Consider the following 21,946-nt stretch of genomic DNA (forward strand, 5'->3'; position numbering starts at 1 on the left):
TTGTATTTTATCGTGTTGTAAGCTGCCCCGAGGTTTCAGCAAGGGGCGGCATAGAAATGTTATAATAATAATAATAATAATAATAATAATGGTCCCAATCCAAGTTGAGACCCTCAAAGCAACTTGTTTTTAAACATAAAGATGCATGCATAGAGTGCAATCATGCATTTCACCCATCTTCTATTTTGACTCTGCATTTCAAACTAGGTAGGGTGAAGGCTACAGTAAGGTGTTGTGGGGCCCATAAAAATCACACTGTCTGTCGCTTCTCATCAGCTGTTCCTGGTTTACATGAGCAGGAGAACCTGAACATGCCAAGACTGTCAACCTTCTTTCAATAGCTTTTAATTCTCCCAGAGAACAAGCGAGTTCTGGAATACTTATTCTGGCCTAACTACACAGGTGAAGGAAGACCTCCTCTACATTATGTACTAAATTAAGAACTGCCATGCTGGGGAGAAAAATCTCTATATGGTACAGGGCATGCGTTGTATGAATGCAAACCCATGTTTCTGGTGATTGTGGAACAGGAGAGAGCTAAAGTGGGCAGCAAGGACGCACCTGGAGATTGCAGAGAGAGATCATGCTGTACATCATCTGCGTAACACAGAAGCAGTGTCGAAAATTATGGAATGGATTGCTTCTGTAGTTGTCATGAATACACAGCTATAAAAAGAAACAAAATAATGATAAGGAAAGCAAGGGTATAGCACTAAATTCCCATAACTAACCCTTGGATGTCCTAACCCCTGCCTCTTGCATTCTGTGCTTCACAAGCCCTTGGCTATGCTAGCAAGCTACGCTTGCACCCTAGAAACACATTTAATGCTGAATTGTCTTTAAGAGTGTTGGTGTGTGTGTTGGTGGTGCTGCCTTCTTCCTGTTTTGGCTACTCTACAATTCCATTGATTATTAGCAGTAATATATCAAGCACATTGTAGAGAGCCAGTGTGGCATAGTGGTTAAGAGCATGGGACTGGGACTCAGGCGATCTGGGTTCTAGTCTCCGCTCAGCCACTGAGCCAACTGGGTGACTTTGGGTCAGTCACAGACTCTCAGCCCAACCTACCTCACAGGGTTGTTGTTGTGGGGATAAGATGGAGGAGGAGGAGGATGTAAGCTGCCTTGAGCCCTTTGTAGGAAAAAGGCAGGATATAAATAAAAAAATAAATAAAAAAATAAAAAATAAAACTGCTTGACAAATTCAGAAAAGAGGAGGAAATGAGTCAAATTCTTGACTTATGCATCCACCTTTTGCACTTCAGTGACATGGGTTGGTCACAGAGGGACTCCTAGTGCTATCGGTTCAAAGACATTGTGTACCTGTTCCACGAAAGGAGGCTCTATGGTAAGAAAAACGGTGGAAGGTGATGGGAAAACATGGGAGAGTCACAAATGGAAAGTGATGAAATGCATGTACCCAGCACTCCAATCAAATTTCACGATGGAGGAAGAGCCACTGCAGGATAAAAAGAATCATCTGGAATCACTGGGGTTGTGAGCTGAGCACTCTCTCCTAGCAGTAACAAACTCACCAGTGCGTCTTTCCAAATGTCTTTATTTTTACTTGTAAGTCTCTGAGCATACCCAAAGTGAAATTTGAACCCTCTCTGGCCCTTTCCACCCAACGCTTTGCTCATTAATCCTTCTGTGCCTGTCTCTGGAGGGAGGAGCACTGTGGAAACGGGCACCCCTGTGTTCCTCCCTCTGAGACCCCAGCTGGGCCACCCTCTGACTGTGCCACTTGGGTCCACCTCCTCAGGAGGCGTTCTCTATCCAATAGACTCCACATCTCTAAATCTCCCCCCTCTGGATGTTGTTGCTCTTCTTTGTTCCCATGGGTGGTTGACTTGGCTGCCCTTGAACTAATTTCTTCCCTAGCAGGCACAGACAGGTACCCAGGGCCTTGGACTGCAGCAGGAGTTGAGTTTATTTCAAAAACTGTCTTATTATCAGAGCCTAAGCTGTCATCCCTGGCAGAATAGGCCAACTCCCCTTCCTACATCTCATTCTCAGAATCTGAGCTTTCAGTCCAACCAAATGGTCACCTCAGAACCTTGCCAGGATGTGCGTGCAGGACAGGAAGGGGGAATGTTAATTTCTTTCTTCAAGGACAGGTGTGCAGGTTCTACCTCTGCATAATACTTTAAAATGCAAAAAAGGAAGCTGGGCAACCACTTTTACATCTTCTCTGAATATGCAAAGCCACCTAGAGATCAGCCAGTGAGCAGCAAGCGATAATGAGACCACAGCAAGAAGAAGAATTTGAGTCATCACCACAGATGTTTGCAGTGAAGGTTTGCTTGATTCAACATAATTACCTTGCCTGTAACTTGAGACAGGAATAGGGCAAGAGCCTTCCTACTTGATTTACTTCTTTAAAAGCATGTTTGTGGGTAGCTGGGACTAAAATAGGGTTCTAAGTAACCTGGGAACTTTGGAAGGAACTAGTCATATGTTATCCATAAGTTCCCAGCCTTTGTCTAGTTCCAGGATGAAGAAATGTGATTTTTCAGTGTACATATTCAATCTTCTTGTGTTTCCAGAAATTAAATTAAGTTCAATTTAATGGAAATAAACTTAAGGAAGGAATAAAATTCAATCCAAAATTGAGATTTTGTTTTTGGTTTTCATGGAATTCTGCTGGTCTGGGAGTCAAAGTTTTAAAGAAGTTTTAAAGGTGTTTAAAGATGAAAGTTGTAAAGGTTTCAAAGTGGGCATTATGAAAACCTGGTTGAATGGAGACACCAGTAGGAAACAGTCATCTCTGGATATAAACTCTATAGGAAGGACAGAGAAAGGGCATCCTGGAAGAGGCATTGCTGTGTACGTCAAAGGCAGCATAGCTCTGAGCAGAGAAGAAAGCCTAAAAGGGGCAGACTAATTCATAGAAACACTGTGGGTGACAATACCTTCCCCCCAAACTAATGCAAAACTAATTCAGCACTGGGAACATGCTATCTTCTCCCTGATCAGAATACTGGGTGATACTGAGATGGAAAATGTGCCCATAGGACAGTGCCTAGAACAGTTGCTTGTGGAACCAACTAGGATGAAAGTGACCCTAAGTGGAGTCATCCACACTCTAGTACAAGATTGGAGCATTGCTAAACCAACAGAAAACTATGACCACAGTTCTTTTCTCTTCTTTTCTTTTCTTTTATGACTTCTCTTTTATAACTTCTTTTATATCGTTTATATTTTTTATTTATTTTATATTATTAACTGTAATTTTATATTGTTATTTTTGTATTGTATTTTATTGTGTTGTAAGCCACCCCGAGGCTTCGGCAAGGGGCAGCATAGAAATGTTCTAATAATAATAATAATAATAATAATAATAATAATAATAATGTAATATGCATTTAAATGGTAAATTGATACAGAACACCACATCTGACCTGAAAAGAGGAAACTTCTCTAGTATGAGGCAACTGGTAAAAAGAAAGCTGAAAGGGGGAATCAGGAGGGTTCTATCCCTGCAAAATACTTGGAGGTTACACAACATCACACGAATAGGATATCAGATAGAATGTGTGCCACAGGTTAGGAAAGGTAGCACCAAGTTCAAGAGGTCACTGGCGTGGTTAATGAACACTGTCAATGAGCATTGTGATTAGACAAAAGGAGAATTCCTTCAGAAAATGAAATCTCATCCAAATGAGACAAACAGGAGCAGACACACATTTGCACAAAGGAGATGGAACCAGAACGTGAGCGATAAAAGCAACAACAACATCAACAACAATTTTGTATTTGTTGTTTGGATTGTATTGCTGGCAACATCAAGGACAATAATAAAGAATCAGGAAGCAGGAAACTAGCTAGAGGGCAATTGGACCTTGGGATGACAATGGAGCTAAAAGGAGTACTAAAGGAGAATAAGGCAACTGCAGAGAAAGGGAATTAATTCTTTTCCTCTTTACCAGACATATACATGTGCCTGAACAGATGTCTTCAGGAAGGGAAACTGAGGAAAATAGTGTTGACAAAAGATGAAGCTGTCAACCTTATTGACAAAAATTGCAAGTTAATAAATAATCCCCAGCCTCAGGAGAAATCACTCCTTGAGAGTTATGGCACTGGTATCTGAAAATGCTGCTCTTTCAAAAATTTGTAACATGTTCCTAAGATCTGACTCTGTACTAGAGAATAGCAAATGTATTGCCAATTAAAAAGAGATCCAGGGGAATCCAGGACATTATAGCTTAATATCTGTTCTGGGAAAATTAGTGGTTGAAAGCATTATTAAAGATAAAAATTAGTATGCATATAGAAAGAAAAGCTTGCCTGAAAAAGAATCAGTGTGACTTCAGCAAAGATGTCCTCACTCACTACACTTTTGGAGTTCTCAGTAAACATGTGGGCCTCAGTGACCCAGTAGATGTACAGTAGAACTTCCACATGCACTTTAGCTAAGTCCCTCACCAAAAACAGCTGAGCAAAACTGGTTGGGGAGACTCTCCCTTGAGGAAAACTTATAACATTTGGAATTGTTTAGCTTACAAAAAAGGTAACTAAGGGAGATGTGATAGAGGTGTACAGAATTACGCATGGTGGAAAGAGACTTGGGTAGGAAGATATTTTTCTCCCTTTCCCATAATTCTAGTATCCAGTGGAGTCATCCCATGAAGGAGACTAGTGGAAGTGTTAAGAAAGGTATAAGAAAGCCCTTCTTCTCACAATGCTATGGAATTAATTTTCAGATGATTTAGTGATGACCACCAATTTGGATAGTTTTTTTTTCTTTTAATGTACACATTCATGAAAGGGATGGTTATCATGGGAGGGAATGGCTGCTAGACTTGATGGCTATGTGCTACCTCCAGTCTCAAGAGGCAGTATGCCTACCAACTGTGAGGGAAAATGGGTTGGAAGATTCTGCTTGTAGATGTCCTTCAGGCAGCTGGGTGGCCACTGTATGGATGGAACTCAGGATGACATGGACCCTTGCACAGATCCGGCATGGTTCTTCCTTGCCCCCTTACCTAATTTCTGTTGAGCACTCTCCCTCCCTCCCTCCATCTGCATGTGTGTGCATGACAGAAAGAGAGAGGCAGAGAAGCACAAAGTTATGATCTCATCTTCATATAGTTATTCAGGAGGCAATACAGGGTTGTTGTGGGGATAAGATGGAGGAGGAGATGTAAGCTGCCTTGAGTCCTTGGTAGGAAAAAGGCAGGGTATAAATCAAAAAATAAATAAATACATACAACTGCGACATGATTTTCAGTTCATTTAGGTGGTGTTTCAGGTACACACCATGACTAGATGATGGCAATGCCTCAACTAAAAAAGGATATACAATTGATGTAAGGCATGGAGTGACCCATTAGGCATCTCGAGTAAAATAACTTTACTTTTGTCACTTTCTAAACATTTTGTAATTTGGATGGCTCAATCAGGTAGCTTACTCAGTTTTCCATTTAAAGAAGGGACCCAAACATCTAAGGCCAGTACAGGATGAAATTGATATGGATTGTTTTCTTTATCTTTAACAGTTTTCTTTAACTTTGAGCCCATGCATCTACATGTAAAATTTTGCAGTTGTATGTTTAAACAAACACCAATAAAGCCCCCAAACAAAATTCAATGGATGTCTTACCAGCCACCGTTTCAGTGTTATAGGGTTGATGTTAAAGTCTTTCACTAATCCTAAATCATGATACATATGTTCTAAACAACTCAGCATCTAGAGGAGGGAAAAGAATTCTTGGGTTATTTTTGTATTATCCTCACTGTTGCACTTAAAAATACATTTATTGCATACTCCAATATACTCTGTAGCTTAAAGTAGTACCAGATGCATCTAGCATGCCAACTGTGGGAATCAGGTTCAATTTCTAATCCCTGAAATTCATTGCCAGCCTTGAGCAACCTATTCTGTGTGAGCCCCAAAAGATGGGGATTAAATGAAATCATACTAGATGGCTCTTCTTGAAGCCATAAGAAAGAGATCTGTGTGAATGCAGAGGTTTCAGTCCTACTTCTGTACAAATCAATGGCAAGATTATTGTTCTTAATGTAGCAGAAGGGACACTGAAGTCTCTTCCGTGTAGCTAAGTCTCTCAGGACTTTAGTCTTCTGCTTCATAAGTGTCCACCCGAATTAAAACTCCTTCCTTTACCCCCACCCCATACATTCATTTTACTAATAAAATGACCGCAAATGCGATCCAATCCTGCTGTAAGTGCACAAAAGAACAGCACTGGGATACAATGGCAGCTGGAAAGAAGGACAGGCGAAACTGAGCCCTGCCTAATATAAGGGGTGTCTTCCTGTGCTTAATTTAATCTTGTACGCTCCATGCAGGAAACTGAATGGTGTATCTGCACATTCCAGAAGCTAAAGTACACAGGGAAACTATTGTTTTAAGAGAACAATCCTGGGCTATGTATTTCTCCTTCTCAACCACAGGCAACAGCGATAGGCTATGCATTTCTTCTTCTCCTGCGCCTGAACAGATGTTCTCAGGAAAGGAGTCTGAGGAAAACCGAAATATGCTGGTCATTTTGCATCCAGACTAGATTACTGCAATGGGCTTTATGTGAGGCTGTCTTTGAAGATGGTCTGGTGAATTCAACTGTTTCAAAATAGGATGGTGCAGTTAGTAGCAAGTGTCAGCTTACACACCTGTATAACGCCAACTTTGTAGAAACAGCATTGATTGCCAGTTGTACTCCAGACCCAATTCTTGTCTTGACATATAAAGGCCTAAATGAATTAGGACTCGGTAACCTAAAGGACCATCTGCTCCCATTTATACCAGCCCACCCATTAAGATCAGGGCAGGAGGTCCTTTTGAAAGACCCATCCCATAAGGGGGTGAAAGGGATGGTGAATAGAAGAAGGGCCCCTCAATTATGGAATAGGCTCCCCAAAGAAATTTGCCTGGTGCTAACATTGCTATCATTTCAGCATCGGGTAAAGATGTTTCTCTTCTCCGTGTATTTTGATAGATTTGAGATCTGTTATTTATGGTGATATTTGTTGTCCTGCTTACTTGATATAATGATAATGTTTAGTGTTTAAATTGTGATTTTATTATGCCTGGCTTTATTGTTGTTGTTTTTAGCTTTTGTAATTATCAATTTTATTATGAGCCGCCTAGAAAATCCTTTTGGACTAGTGGGTGGCATATAAATAAATAAAAATACATTTTAGCTGAAGGTACTTGTCTTCCCTATGAGCCATTAGAAGCAATATTCTTTTTTCCATTTAAAGTGTTATATTGTGGGAGCTGGAGGAGGAAAGAAACACACTTTTTCTTGAGATACTTTAGGGAAGGGTGTTATGCTATTGTTTTGCACTATAAAGCAGCAAGCACTTATGCTATACAAACCCAAGTAAGTGCTACCAACATAACTGAACCCCTCACTGAGTTCACACTGGCTATGAACAGGTTCTGAGCAGGCAGGGTATGCATGGCATTTTTCAGACCACTGTGCGTCCATTATATGACCACTGTGCTGCTTGTATGATGAATCAGGCAGCTCACTGAAATGCAGCTTTCTCTTTCTCTGTTTTCTGGGTTGGCATCCCAGAATCATTGTCAATCAGCTATTTTGGGAAATAGGCCCGCAACATAAAATCAGTCTTGGCACAGACCTTGGAGGTCGTCCAGTCCAGTCCAGTCCAGTCCAGTCCAGTCCAATCCTCTGCTCAAGTGGGATCTACAATACAGGATGCATGGCAGCATCCCTTGACAGATGGCCAGCCAGTCGCTGCTTAAATGCTTTCTCTGACTGAGAGCTCATCTCCTGCTGAGCAGTTCCACTGTGAACCATTCTGTTAGGCAGTTTTTCCTAATGCTTAGCCAAAACTGATCCTTCTAAAATTCCCACCCATTGGTTCCCTCTGGGGTAAGGGAACCATCTGTGCTCCATTGTATGTATCAGAACACTTCAGATATTTGAAGACTGCTAGCATGTCTGGCCATCTCCTCTTCTCAAGGCTGAACCCACCCAGCTCTTGTGGTTGCTCCTCATAGGTCCTGGCTCCAGACTCTTCATAATCCTGGTTGCTTTCCTCTTGACATGGTCCAATTTGCCAATGTCCTCTAAGGATAGCCTCCAGAACTGGGCACAGTACTCAAAATGCAGCCTGACCAGAGCAGAAGGGAGTGGAATTATTATTTCTTGAGACCTGAACATGAGGCCACGAGCTTTGGAAGTAGGAATTGGGGTCCAGAAAGCCCCTTTTGCACGATGCCAATTCTGTTCATGCTAAATGCGGCATAAGGTTTCCAGGAGTCCTCTCCCTCCTGCTCTCACGACACACACATCCCATTGCATTATGGAGGGTTCCTAGCCCTCAGAAATAGGGAGATAAGGGAAGGGACTCTTGTCATGGCTTTCTGGATTCCACCTCAAATATTAGGAAAATTTCAGATTTCTTCCCATATTTAGAGGTACATTTCCATCTGGCTTGCTTGACCTGTAAACTCATGCCAGTCAGAAAGGTATGGAAAACAAGATGAGCCAGCTACATCCATTTAAAAAATAAAATATCTCACATATTCCACTTTTCCATGAGTTGCGTTAACATATTGATGATCAGCCAGACGGACTCTCTCTCTCGGCGTTCTCATTAGAACTGCAGATAAATAATCTAATCTAGCAGCACTTTCACATACTTCTTGCACTCAGGCCATATGATTGTTTGAAGTCTACTTTTTGTACCAATTAGCACAAATCATATTGCCAATGTACAAATGAAAGTAGAAATAACAGTAGCTGTGACACAACAATGTGTTTCCGTTAGCTGGACAAATAGAATCTGGGGTGAAAAGTTGTTCTGAAAACCAATTTCAAAATGCAGAGGAAGGCCAACCTTTATTAGGCCAACCAAAATGGCATAAAACCACAAGTATATTTTTAAATCTCCAGAACTCTTCATCATGCTGGTAAACAAAGCAGGGCAGAGGGGATTAAAAACTGGCTGATATTTGAAGCTACTGAGTCTGACCTTAGCCAGAGTCTTGAAATGGAATGTTGGAAAAAACAGCAGAGAATTAGATTTGGGCAGCTGTGCTAAGGTCTGGACTACAGAACAGAGTTAGCTGATGCACATGATATTGAATAGAATAATACATTCCTATGCTTATACATTATCAGAAGAAAGTACTACTTTTCCTGTTAGTTTTGTGATACAACAGTTATCTGCTAAGCACCATTCTTTAAGAAGGATATGGACAAATTGGAACAGATTCAAGGAAGAGAGTGAAGATGGGCAGCAGTAGGGCAAACAGTGGTCATGGTGCTTGTTTCAAAGCCTTAAAAGGTGTGTAATTCAAATACATGAAGGGGCACCGGGTAGGCTATACCAGCCTACCTGTACATTCACCTTCTCAGATAAGGCTCTTCAGAAAGTGTCCTCAGAACATGAAGAAGGTGGCCTTTTCTATGATGCTGACCTGACTCTCCAGTGTTCACCTGAGGGAATCCCAGCTGGTGCTGGAGACCGAACTGGTGCCAGTTGAATATAATATTCTTTTAGGCACTGGATGATCATTTTTTTGGCAGTGGTGATGAGCTAGGGGAGGAGGCATGCTTATAGTTCATTCTGGCTGTACCTTTTTAGCTGATCGATGAGTTTTGCTTTAATTCCACTCAATTTTAATGGAGTGATGTGTTCTTAATGTATTGCACACATGATTTTATGCTTAAATACTTCCTTGGAACCTATTTGGGTGGGTGGTCTATAAATCTTTAGAACAAAATGATGAATGGCTGAGGGAAGTCTATGTTTGGCTATGTTTAACCTGGAAAGAAGTCTGAGTGAAGACATCATAGCACTGTTCAAATGCCAGAAGGGCTGCCTAATATAGAAGAGGCAAAGACTTGAACTCTGCTACTACAGATGGAGCCATCCTGCCCATATGACACACTGGAGGAGAGTCGATTTCAACTAAACATCAGGAGAAACTTCTGGGCATAGGAGCAGTGGGACTAATTAGCTGGCATGGTGGTGGTCTCTCCTGTGCTGGAGGTATCCAACAGAGATGGGGCCAACATCTGCTGGGGATGCTCTAGCTTTGGATTTTCTGCCCCAGGCAGCGGGTTGAACAAGGGACGATGAGGTCTCCTCCAGCCCTGTTTCCATCATTCTGTCCACGAAATGACTGGGCAACCATCTTCAACGTAAGTCTGCTGCTCCATCTAGTTCTAGAGTTCCTCAGGCTGCACTCATTAGTAAAATACTTCTTTTTTAAATTAGTCATTTCTCTGAAGAAAATTTTGAAATTGTTGTCCCTGCAACAAATATGTCCAAGTGCCAGTCCTCAAATACTCATGAACAGACCACAAAATTACATCTACAGGATGGGATGTCAGGGATTGGTTTTCATTTGGCATTCTTACCTCATTGGGCTCCCAGAGCCAGACGTCAAAGGTTGGTTTCCTAAGAGCTTCTATGGTCTCCTGAGAAAGCATGTACTGCACAGAAAAAATCTAGGGTTATGAATTACTGTTGTAAGCAGTATCTGCTTTATCTCTAGATCGGCCATTTCAGTGACTCAGCTCAAGTTCTCCCTTAGCCAGGACTTCTCATGAATCAGAGCTGGGGGCTTAGCTCAAGTAATTGTTTTCAAAGAGCAGCTACCAGCTGAGAGAGAGAGAGAGAGAGAGGGAGACTCTGCACTTGTGCAGAATATATTGCCCTTGCTATTAAATAAGTGTTACAGACTCAAATACTAGGCCAAACCAGGGATGCATCTGGATGATGACTACATTTCAGAGCTTGCCAGGACCCCAGTGGGAAGCTGTGTTTGCAGCATGTGATTCAGATCAACTGGGAAATTGGACCAATCAAGTGGAGGAGCCCTGGCATTATATACCTGGCCCAGCATGGCCTATTCACTGGAGAACCCAATCATGCTAGGGAAAGCTGAAGGCAGAAGAAAAACAAGACCAGATATGAGATGGACCGACTCCATAAAGGCAGACCCAGCCCTGAACTTAGAAAACCTGAGCAGGGCTGTCATGGAAAGGATATCTTGGTGGCTTTTCATTCATAGGGCTGTCATCAGTCAGAAACAACTTGACAGCACAAAATAACAAGACATTATATACGGCTGTCTGAATGCATGGATCCTTTTTCACTAATGCCAAGCACTCAGTCATGGCCAGCAGCCATGTTAGAATAAGAGGTGCATGGTCAACACACGTGTTTCCACTGCCCCTGTCTGAATCCATGCAAATATTTGTTACGTGTCTTTTGGGGATCAGTGGCTACCTTATCCACCTACCCGCTTTCTTTCCTTTTTGAAGCTTCTCACTTCTCCCACATTTCAAATTGAGCATCCATCACCTGTATAATCCCAGAGGGCACCAAACATTCTCACTGAGAAACTAAGTCCACCTTGAACCCGACTGCACGCTTGAACGCAAATGGTGTTGAAGGGCATTATGCAGCTGAAGAATCTGATGCACCCCCCGCACATCCTAACCCCTCTCAGCAAGCCACATATGGAGGTTGTTTTTAAGAGATTGTTAATCAGAGGAAAAGCCAATGCCAGCTCCCCTTCAAGGAAGACATGAGGAATATCCCCTGGAGAGAAAGCAAAGGTAGGGAGAGTGTAGGGACAGGACTTTTCTTGACCCAGTGGGCTTGAGCTAAAAGTCAGAAAATGTACTTCACAAATTTATTCGGCTCATAATTGAAACAGGTGACATTCTGCTACTGATAAATATTGCAGCAAATGTTATATGTTTGTGCATGTCAAGATGTCATGTTGCATTATTTATTAAATAAATAACCCAGTTATTTATTTAAGTAATAACAACAATATAAGTAACTTCCCCACTCTAGCACAATGAAATGCCACCTTGTTTAGTATTGAATACTATGTTTCTAAGCAAAATACTTGGAAGTAACCATTTGATGAAATGTTTAAAAATCATAGCAAAGTTGTTTAGAAATGATGTGCCAATTTAAATATTTTATCTAAGCATGGAAGAAACAGACTCTCACCTTCTTTGGCAGAAAGCAAATGGCAACTTAAGCTCTATAGATAAATCTAGGTAGCATTTGGGTAGGAGACATTTCAAGAATAAACAGGTATGGAAAGCATACTATCAACTGACAGTACAATGTGCTCTCTAAAATGTTATTTTGAACTTTTATGTATCTTGTGGTACCTTGGGATAGGATGGTACATCCCTTCGAGGCATCAGTTTCTTGTTTTCATCCAGAAAGCTGTATTTACACGGGCAGTTGGTCCTGTGTGCAAAACAAAATTTAGCCCTCAGCATTTATACAAAACTTAGTATTTTTGCAAAAACAGGTTCACTTGATAGTTATCCTGAAGGTAATTGATTTTCAAGACCAGAAAAGCTATTTTCACTCAGGGAACTGCACAGCAGAACAAGACATGTCTGCAGCTGTGCAGAACTATTAAGTTGGGAGCAAAGGGACCCCACTTAAAGAATGCAGGTTGTGCTCAGTGTCAGCCTCTGCCAAAGTCAGGTCCCTAAATGTCACCATGAATCTGCAGGGTCTGTGTGTGTGCAAGAGAGAGATGATATTTGAAGGATATTTGCATATTGGCAAAAAAGGAACTATAGCTCTTGCAGATGTGTTTATTGGATATTTTAATACATTAGTATACTTTTCTATGTTGTAGAGGAAACATGATTAACCCAGACCAAATGAGCAAAGATCCAGTTTTCAAAGAAACAAAGAAACTTAATACAGTGGTACTTTGGCTCATGAATGCATCAGAGGCGCGCTGCTGCAGGAAAGACGAGAGCAGCCAAGCAGAGCCATGGGGGAGGTGGCTGAGATTCCGCCTGTCTTTCCTGCAGGAGCGCGCCTCTGATCAGGCAGGCCTTCCGTGCACGAAGGGAACTGTGATCTCGGCCATCTCCCCACCCCCAGCGCACCGTTTGCCCCCAGCTCTCCCTTCCCCAGTGTGCCCGTGATCACACCTGTCTCTCCCCCCGCCTCCCCCCCCCAGCGTGTCGGGATGACGGGCGCCTGCAGGGATGACAGGCGTGATATCGGTTGTGCTGGAGGGGGGGAATGGCCGTGCTTGTGCTTGGGGTGGTGGGGGAGATGGCCGCCATCTTTGTTGTTGTGACTTTGCTTCACATTTTTCTGATTTAAAGAATGGTTACAGAATGGATTAACCTTATTTACGTTGAACCTTATGGGGAAATTTGATTCGGCTCATGACCAATTTGGGTCACGACCAAAGTCCTGGAATGGATTAAGTTCATGAGCCAAAGTAACACTGTATTATTATAATGATGTTTATTTACACTTAAGCACGTTGAGCTACAAATCCAAACATAGTTAGCTGTAATTTCCAGTGAGTTCAATGGGACTTACTCACTAGCGTGTAGTGAGCTTTTCTACATGAAGTATTTATTATGTACTTGTTGTTCTTCACTCACAATATTTTAGATATGTTGTGACCCTCCAGTTTTGCTTTGCTTTTAAACTGCACTTTCTCAGGACAGAGCGAGGGGTGGGGGCTAGAGTAGGAAATGCAGTATTCTTTTTGAAAGTGAAACAAAAGGTATATCCCCTCCCCACCACTAGGGTAATAATGTCATTTCACTATACCATAGCGCCACCTAGAGGTTATGTGGTGAAAAGGCAGGAAAGAAAAAGCTTTTTGTGTAGACCTCAAGAGCTCAATTCTGCAATGCAACCGAAAACAGATACAGCCAATAAACAGCCTTGTGTAGAAAACCTCTAGGACTGCAGTGTTAAAGCACTTGATTTGTGTCATTTTTACACTAAGTATATGATATGTAACACATAAATGTGAGCTCAACGCCAGTTTATACATCAGATTCTGTTTCATGTATTGTTTAGCACTGAAATAAGTCTGAAATACAAAGATGGAGAGACTACAGATATGTTTATTAAGGGAAATCTGTAACAGTCTGAAAGACTTGCAGAGCTCAAGAAGTGAGCATGCTCAGTCTCTTCCTTTGTAGTCAGTGCCCAGAACTTGCCTGCCTGTGCTGCGACTAGAAAGCACCCAAAGCACCTAGCCAATAGGGGCTAGGTGATGCCATACATGTGGCTGGGCTATAAGTGAACTCACCTGAAGAGAGGGAAAAGTGACTTCTTAACTCTCTATTTAAACATTTTTTCTGTATCAGGCACTGTGCACTTCGGGGGGAGGGGGTGGAGGAGGCTTCGTTATTCTTTGGTTTGGAACTTGATATATGTTGCATTTGGAGAGTGAGCTACTACAGCAGAGTTTGGTACATCAATATGCCTTAAGCCAGGGGTCAAAACAACACCACCAACAACAATGGAGAAGCTATTTTCAAGTGCATAAAAATGCTTTAATAAACCCACAGTGTTTAGAAAAGATATTTTCTTTTCAGGGGTCTTGAGCCCCCAATGCACAATCTTTACAAGACAAGGTTTTTGACCATGTACTTGCAAGGCAATGCCCTGATAGGAAGAAACAACCCATGTTAGAAAACTGTGACTTTGCAGAAACAGGAAGTCATGGGATAACACTGGCTTATGATGGGCAAAGATAGAAGATTTATCATACTAATGAATTACAATAATTTATCATCAGTTGTTTCTTTTCCTTGGAAAACATGAATCTATCCTTTCCTTCTTTATCTCTTTCGTGTCCACCTTGCAAAATGTCCTGCTTTTTTGAGTGCACAAATGAGCAAAAGTGAACATGTTATAGTGTTATGAAGGCCAAGACTGGAAGAGCCCAGTTAGTTTCCATGATTTATGATTTACAAACACTGTCCATTGAGCAAGGGAACCTCTTTATCACTGTGATATAAAGTTTTCCACTTTAAATCTACATCGTTGGGATCCCTCATTTGCCCCTTTGCTTACCACTTAAACATGAACGCATGACATGAGGTAAGGAGCCTTCAATTTGCTTTTGCACTTGGTCAGAATGACCACTTCCTCATCAAGCAAGACTGTGTCTTCTTTGACACTCCAGCTATTTTGCAACACATTTTTTCAGTTCTGCATTTTGCAGTATAAATGTTGCTAGACAATTACAAAAGGCACAGCTTTCCCAGTCGCAGCACTTCCATGCTGAAAACGGTAGCAACTCAAATTCCTTCCTGAAGTGGAAGGCAAAGGAGGCCTGTTGCTTAATCTTGTGACCTCATGACCTGTCTACCTCTTGGCGCAAGTGTTTACCTAGCAGTTAAATGATCGGGCTGCTTTTGCGTTGTTAAGGCTGGCATGTGCCAGTACTGCAAACTGCTTAGCCATGTTAGCTGGGGTACACAACGTGTCTTGTTATTTTACACAGTAAGCTCAGTGGAGGCCTTTCTTCATGGCCACATGCACATGGAGCACGCCCTATCTTTTCCAATTTACATAAGAGGATAAATGAATGATTCCCAGCAAATGACTGGAGATGGTAGAATATTACGCAAGCTTCAGAAACGACTTTTTTTTTAAACTGTGCTCTTTGCCCAAACTAATAACCATGTCACTGAGAATACAGTGAATGTTTTACAGTGATCTTTGTTAAATGAAAAGAAGAAATTGAATGTGTTGTGGTATAAAGGTTGCAGTGAAGACCCTTTTGAGGGATATAATTTGCAGCAGTTTCCCAGGAAACCAAAAAAAAAGCAAATTCACAATCACAAAATAAGGAAAAATATATGTAATTCTGTCCTAACAGTGTCACACGTGTGCCCAGGGGACTACATGCTCATAGGCATTCTCAGATACCCCTCAGTGTGGGAGATAACTGTGTACTGATATATCAGTAGACCAGGACTTCAGGAGATTTTGTTCTACACATTACAGAATGAAGCTTGAAATCTGGGTTGCAAAAGTTGGAACTGTTTTTTGTTGCTGTTACTGGTCTTTAAAGGATAGTGCAAAATGTAAAGTGACCCACCAGATATATAGATTTCCATACTAATTTTTAAAAGAGGACACGAAAGTGTTCTAAGATAGATCTTTGCACTTGGGCTTATTCATCCTCTAAATGGTAATAACAGTACTGCAAGGTAGTTGGTGAATTGTGTATTGAACAAGCAGGCTCTGAACCAAAATGAAACTCCATTTAGTATCTTGACAGGTAATAATTAGGGGTGAAGGAACATCATTTGTAGCATGTGCAGCTTTGGAAATAAAGGCTTCTTCTAGCTACTTAGAACAACCAGCTAGACTAAATTTGAACTGCTGGATGAAATACCAACTCTGTGGCCTCTGGTTCAATGCTTTGTGTAAAGGGAGGAGTGGAATGAACTAGTTTTGTCTCCCCTAAGTACAGAGAAGGAGCTCGATTCAAGTGTGACATCCCAGTGCTGGGCAGTGCTAAAGGCAAAAGAGGTGGAACTAAAAACACACCAAATGAACAGATGCCTCCATATTGTCACTTAAATATCTTACTACCAGTATATCTTTATGAAAGGCCTTTCAACCTTTTAGAATTGCGGGGAAAATGCACATGTGCTGGAAACAATCAAGCAAGCAGCAGTTGGGGGAAGCAAACCAGATGTGTGGAAAATATTGGAGGACTGTACTGGAAGCCCAAGAGGGACAGATCAGGTCCCTCTGCCTGATGCTTCTTGCACCCCACCTTGCCCTTTAGCACAGCCTGTCTCCTTGCCAATGGTCCCTGCTAATGCTTAGTCTCGGATCTCTTTTTCCATCCCTGCCTTATCCCTCGTATATAGAGTTGAAAGTGTGGGTCCATAGAGTAGCACTCTGCTTTAAGGAGGGCTCCAAACATTGAGGGTCCCTTTGAAAAGTTGTCTGCAGGGCAGCTTCCCATCACTGATGCCAATCCTTCTCTGCTCCCTTTGGGCCCAATCTGCACAGTCACTCAGAGGAGAAGCCATTGCTGCTTCTCAGTGCCCCCTTACACACAGAAGGCAGGGGAATAGGCAGGGCAGCAGACAAAGAGGGCAGGTACAGGGCCAGGGGTTCCAGGGTTTGGCAACATGCCCTCTGCTGAGCTGAGCAAATGCCCAATGATGAGGATCCCTGGACTAGCTTGGCTCTTGCCTCACTTCATTGCATCTGGCAATGGAATCAATGACCAAGGAATGTGATGGACTTCCCCATATTAGAGGCATTCAAGATGCAGCTGGACAGCCATTGAGAGGGCTGGTTTACAAAAGCTGACGGGTATGTGGATTTTCTACTACCTTTAGCATTATTTTCTACAACTGGTGACCTGCAAATTTGTACTTGACCAGTACAAATGCACCCTGGGCTCTTTCGCCATGCCTTGGGTCCCAAGACTGCAATGCCAAGGATTCCATGACAGTTCAGCCAGTGCAAGGCATGCCTTTGCTCTGAGAGTTCTTTCTCTGTAAAGCTTCTGAACTATGTTCTACCCTCCGCTTTTAATAACAGCTTTAAACATGTCTTAGCTGCTGACATGCAGGTCCTAATGAGCAATGCCAGCGACAGGGGAAGTCTGACGCCCCAGCTGATGCTGCCTACCATAACGAGCAGGAATCTGCTGCTGTTTTAATTACAACTCCAAACTTGGTAATATGTCAGATTAGTAGACTGGCTTCTGCTGAAAAGGAAATGCCTCGTTTCTGGGTTAAAATATAACATGCACATTCTCTCATAGTATAAGGTCATAACAAAAGGAGTTGCTGTGTGTATACTGTGATATTTTCTCAGATTATGTTTCATATCTGAGCAGGTCCATTTAAAATAAGTGAGTCTCTTAGCAAATGAATGTTTTTCTTGGCAGAAGAATTTTTTGTTCTATGCATAAAACTAGGGCCAGAATTCTTTATTACCGGATGGGTAAACATAAGGAAACCAAGATGTTAATCTCTCTGAAAGTTATTTTTCCAGTCATCTGGAATGAACTTCTTTAACTATTAAGTTGCCACATGATCTTAAACAAAACAAACATCTCCTCTCTTGATAGTAATACTGGTAAATTATAGATCGGTGATGAGAAATCTGTAGGTGCTCAGACATTGCTGGACTGTGACTCTCTCCATCCCTCACTGTTGGATATGCTGGCTGGGGCTGAAGGGAGTTGTAATCCAAGAATACCCGAAGGGTCTTTTGTCCCCCACTTCTGGTATAAAAGCCTTTCATTTAGAAAACAGATGGCCAGCAACCACAAATTCATATGCTTGTTAGGCTGCAACCTTATGTGTACTTACCTGGGAGTAAACCCCACTGAATCCCATGGGTTTTGTTTCTAAGCAAGCATTCTAAGGTTCACATCATAAGAGCATTTTAAAATGAAAAACAGCTCCAGGAGATCACTTTTCTCAGTGTCCAGAACAAGAAAAGCAGAACTTACCTGGAGCTTCTGGCTGACATTTCATCCCTCATCTTTTTAATGTCACTTTTACACTTTTCAATCTCCACTACTTTCAGTCCTTCCACTGTCAACAAAGTGAAACAACAGGGGGGTTACCATGGCAAAGCCTGAAGGATCTCATTTCAGTAATTGTGCAGAATTTCAAAAGGCCTGGAACAGTGGAGTTTGCATTGCCGGTGACTCAACGGTCCTTTTCTCCGAAACCTGTTCCTTTGTAGGCAGGTGCTGCCAACATCATAAATCGTTAAAAGCAACAGGAATTTAGGAGATCACAAAAGCAATTGCAACAATACCTATTGCGTGCAGAGTGCCGTATCTAGCAGTTCTGCTGCTTTTTGGAGGCCCTCTCTTAGAATGTGAACAGATGAAAGCACCAGACAAAGCCGCTGCAATGATATGTTAATCTGAAGCACTGTATATTGTATATTAACAGATGTGTTTCGCTGCACTTAAAACACCCCATTAAATGAATAGGGGACATGAAAGTTCCTCAGTATGGAAGAGAAAGTTGCGGGAATCCTATGCTTGATACAAAGAAACCCCAAACTGGAAAGCAATTTCAGTTCTTGTCAATTACTTCAAAAAAAATGAGGTGATTCTTTAAATATCAAATCAAAAGCTAGCTTTGAAAACAACACAGCAAATCCTGCTCTCTTTGCAACACAGCCGAAAGTTTGGTTTGCTTTGTGCGTAGGTTGTGCGAAAGGGAAAGGATTTTGCAAACTCCAAGGGGCTTCATACATGCTTCAAACGCATAAGTGGCTCCTCACCTTTCTCTCCTGTTTGAATGCTGAAGGTTCAATGCCATTTTAAAAATGTACATATCCTTCTCAGTAGGATTACTTTATGGCCCACTTGTTCACTGGGCTCACTGCTTGTGCATCCAAGCTGATGCTCAGGAAACTCAAGGGAACTTATAATTGTTTAACTGGAGTTCATTTGCTCACAATGTCATAGACAATCCTCCTCCCATGTGGCCTGGCAGGAAAGTCAAGCAGATCTGCTCCAGAAGTGGCATTAACAATTCATATGAGGAGGAAAAGAAGAGCTGCAGCTGCAGTCACTGCACTGAAGTGGGTGGGTGAAGAAAGGAAAGGAAAAGCAGAGGAGTGTAGAAATGAAAGCTCATGATTCATGGCACACATCTGATTAAAAGACAGAATGATGTGCAGTTGGCTTCGCCATCCACATCTCAATTTCCATTTTTCATAAAACTTCCTTCAGGAGTCATCATCCCTTTAATGAAGTAGGTGTTCCTCTCATGCTGTCAACCTCCCCCTCACCCCGCCCTGCATGCCTATGCGCACACACCCACACTGGAAGAGTGATAAAGAGGAAAGGTTTCTGGATAATTTTCAGTGACAGTGTGTTCTGGACTCTCCCTCTTCCTGTGTAGCAGCAGATGATGCCACGAAAAAGCACTGGGCTCCCACTTCCACAACACTGAAATGAAAAGTAATTATGCACCAAGTCCTTTTTGGTACATCCTGTGTCTATTATGCCAAGGCTGATGTACATCTAACAGTCCCACATCCAAACCTGCCGGAAATATTTCTGCGTTGGCCGCATCATGTCTGCAAGCAGCTTAGCAACAGATCCCCAGCACGGCTGGGGCGGTATTCACAGTAGCACCCCCACACCCGACTGGAACCAGCAAGCAGACCCCTTCACCAACTGGATGTTGAGTGACGTGTGCCTGTATCTGAGTGACTTTCAATGTCACAGAGTGCACATGACGTGGCTGCCTCCTCTGCCTGCCGTATGTGCATCATATACCAGGGAGCGAGAATATTGGCCATGGCTCCCCGTAGGGTGTACACACAATGAACATGCATACTGGGAAAATGCATAGAAACAACCCTTGATTACCATCCTCGGTCTCTATCTATTGGGGTAATGCTTGGATCATTGGTTAATGCCTGTTTCAGCTTTATTAAAATGGGTATACTTGGTTGCTTATGACTTCACCATGATATTGTGCAAAAAAGACACCAAACAACCAAAATTATGTAATAGTAATAATTTTTTAGTAATTTTAGAGGGTAAATTTTCAACCTTTTGGGTTCACACATATTTGTAGAATTCAATAGATTATTACAAGCTAGAAAAGTCACTTTAATGCCAAAACTAGCTGACATTTACCATGCTTAATTCCATTTATTTTAAATTTATTTTAATTCTACTCCTCTGCTGTAAGGGATATTTGTGAAATGTCACTGGACTTGCCTTTTATCAAGACCAACACTCTATCAGACACTTTAAAATATTGGATGTGATAAAACACTAAATACTTACAAGGTGGCAGATCCTTATTATATGCACACATTTATGTTTGTACACAAACATGGTGAAACTGTTATCCATGCTTCTACATTCCTACTACATGACTAAAACAAAACAGTTGGATACAGTTAATTTTCTCCCTATAACTCCTAAAAGCACCATTTCCAAATGGCTATCTATGCTATTCCAGAAGAAAGCAACGTATTTCTGAAATAGTTCCTAGATTTTCTGTGTGGATGTAATTCAGTGACAATATGTGACTCACATCTATAATTTTCATACTTGATTCTGGTTTGAGTCTTCACATGATATGGGAATATTTTTTAAAAAGTTCATGGCTACATTCCTCTTCTCCCTGGGAGTTTTGGATACTGCAGCACTTCCTGCTCGCAGGAGGAGGAGCAGATCAGCCACAGGAGCCACATCCTGGCAGAAGCCTTTGCTGCCATTACTCTGCAGAACTCTGAGAGCAGGAGGAGAGACAGGCAGGGCATGGAAGGAGATCCACATGTTGCAAAGCCTTTTCGTTTCCCCAGAACCTTCCTGAGAAGGGTGAAAATGCACACCAGCCCTGGAATGGGCATGCTTCTTTCCTCCTCCGTTAGTGTTAATGGAAGGGAAAATCATAATATCTCAGAAGGGGGTAAAGCCAGCCCCCCACGCCTGCCCTGGCCAGGGGCAGGGCTAGGACATGGTAGCTCCTCCCCCACACATTTTCCTTCTGCTCCATATATTATGTCCTGCCACCATGACAAGCTCAGCTCATGACAAGCTTTTTACTTGCATTCTACATTTGGGCAAGCGATGAAGAGCAGGGACATCCATGCAGTGTTTTAATTCCCGATAAGGAAACAGGGAATGGAGGGGTCTTAGCAGAATCCTATGAATACAGGAAGAGTTTTCTCCAAGTTTATTATCCAAGTGAGACAGAGATGCCCTTTGTTCTGCTAGGTCATGCCCAGTCATATACCGTGCGTTTGTGTACAGTACTCCCTGTGCGTGAGCAAACTTGTGTAAACAGCTCCCTCCACAATTTTCGCAACTTGCACCACATCAACCCACACTACCAGAGAGAGGGGCGGGGGTGAAAATGGCCAAATCTGTATGGGCAGCCAGTTCACACGCAAAAATGCCTTTATGCAGTATTGTCTGTTCACAGCGTTTGTATGCTCCCCCATAACAAAGTTCTCTGGTTGGTTTACAGTAAACCACCATAAAGACAATTGAAATACAAAGTGGAGCGTAAAACCATAGTATCCAAAGCCACATAAAACAGGACGAGAAAACTCAAGACAGCTCATGATAAAATGCACCGTTTTTCAGTCTGAGTGACCCAAATGATACAAAGTATTTAAGAGGCTTGAATGGACAGAGAGGGCTTCTCATGAG

At 42.1% G+C, this 21,946-nt stretch overlaps 1 protein-coding gene across 1 annotated transcript in view; it reads right to left on the minus strand.

Moving 5' to 3' along the window:
- The window catches only part of PDE9A (phosphodiesterase 9A), a 68,449-nt gene that overhangs the window by 14,435 nt on the left and 32,068 nt on the right, over positions 1 to 21,946 (minus strand). The window contains exons 7-11 of the mRNA XM_044442688.1: positions 18,254 to 18,338; positions 12,141 to 12,222; positions 10,362 to 10,436; positions 5,606 to 5,692; positions 562 to 666 (exon numbers count right to left, since the gene is read on the minus strand). Coding sequence (XP_044298623.1) covers positions 562 to 666; positions 5,606 to 5,692; positions 10,362 to 10,436; positions 12,141 to 12,222; positions 18,254 to 18,338 — 434 coding nt within the window. The remainder of the gene's footprint in view (positions 1 to 561; positions 667 to 5,605; positions 5,693 to 10,361; positions 10,437 to 12,140; positions 12,223 to 18,253; positions 18,339 to 21,946) is intronic.

This window comes from Varanus komodoensis, unplaced genomic scaffold (assembly GCF_004798865.1).
Source record: "Varanus komodoensis strain SLA01 unplaced genomic scaffold, ASM479886v1 scaffold4, whole genome shotgun sequence".
Lineage (NCBI taxonomy): Eukaryota > Metazoa > Chordata > Lepidosauria > Squamata > Varanidae > Varanus > Varanus komodoensis.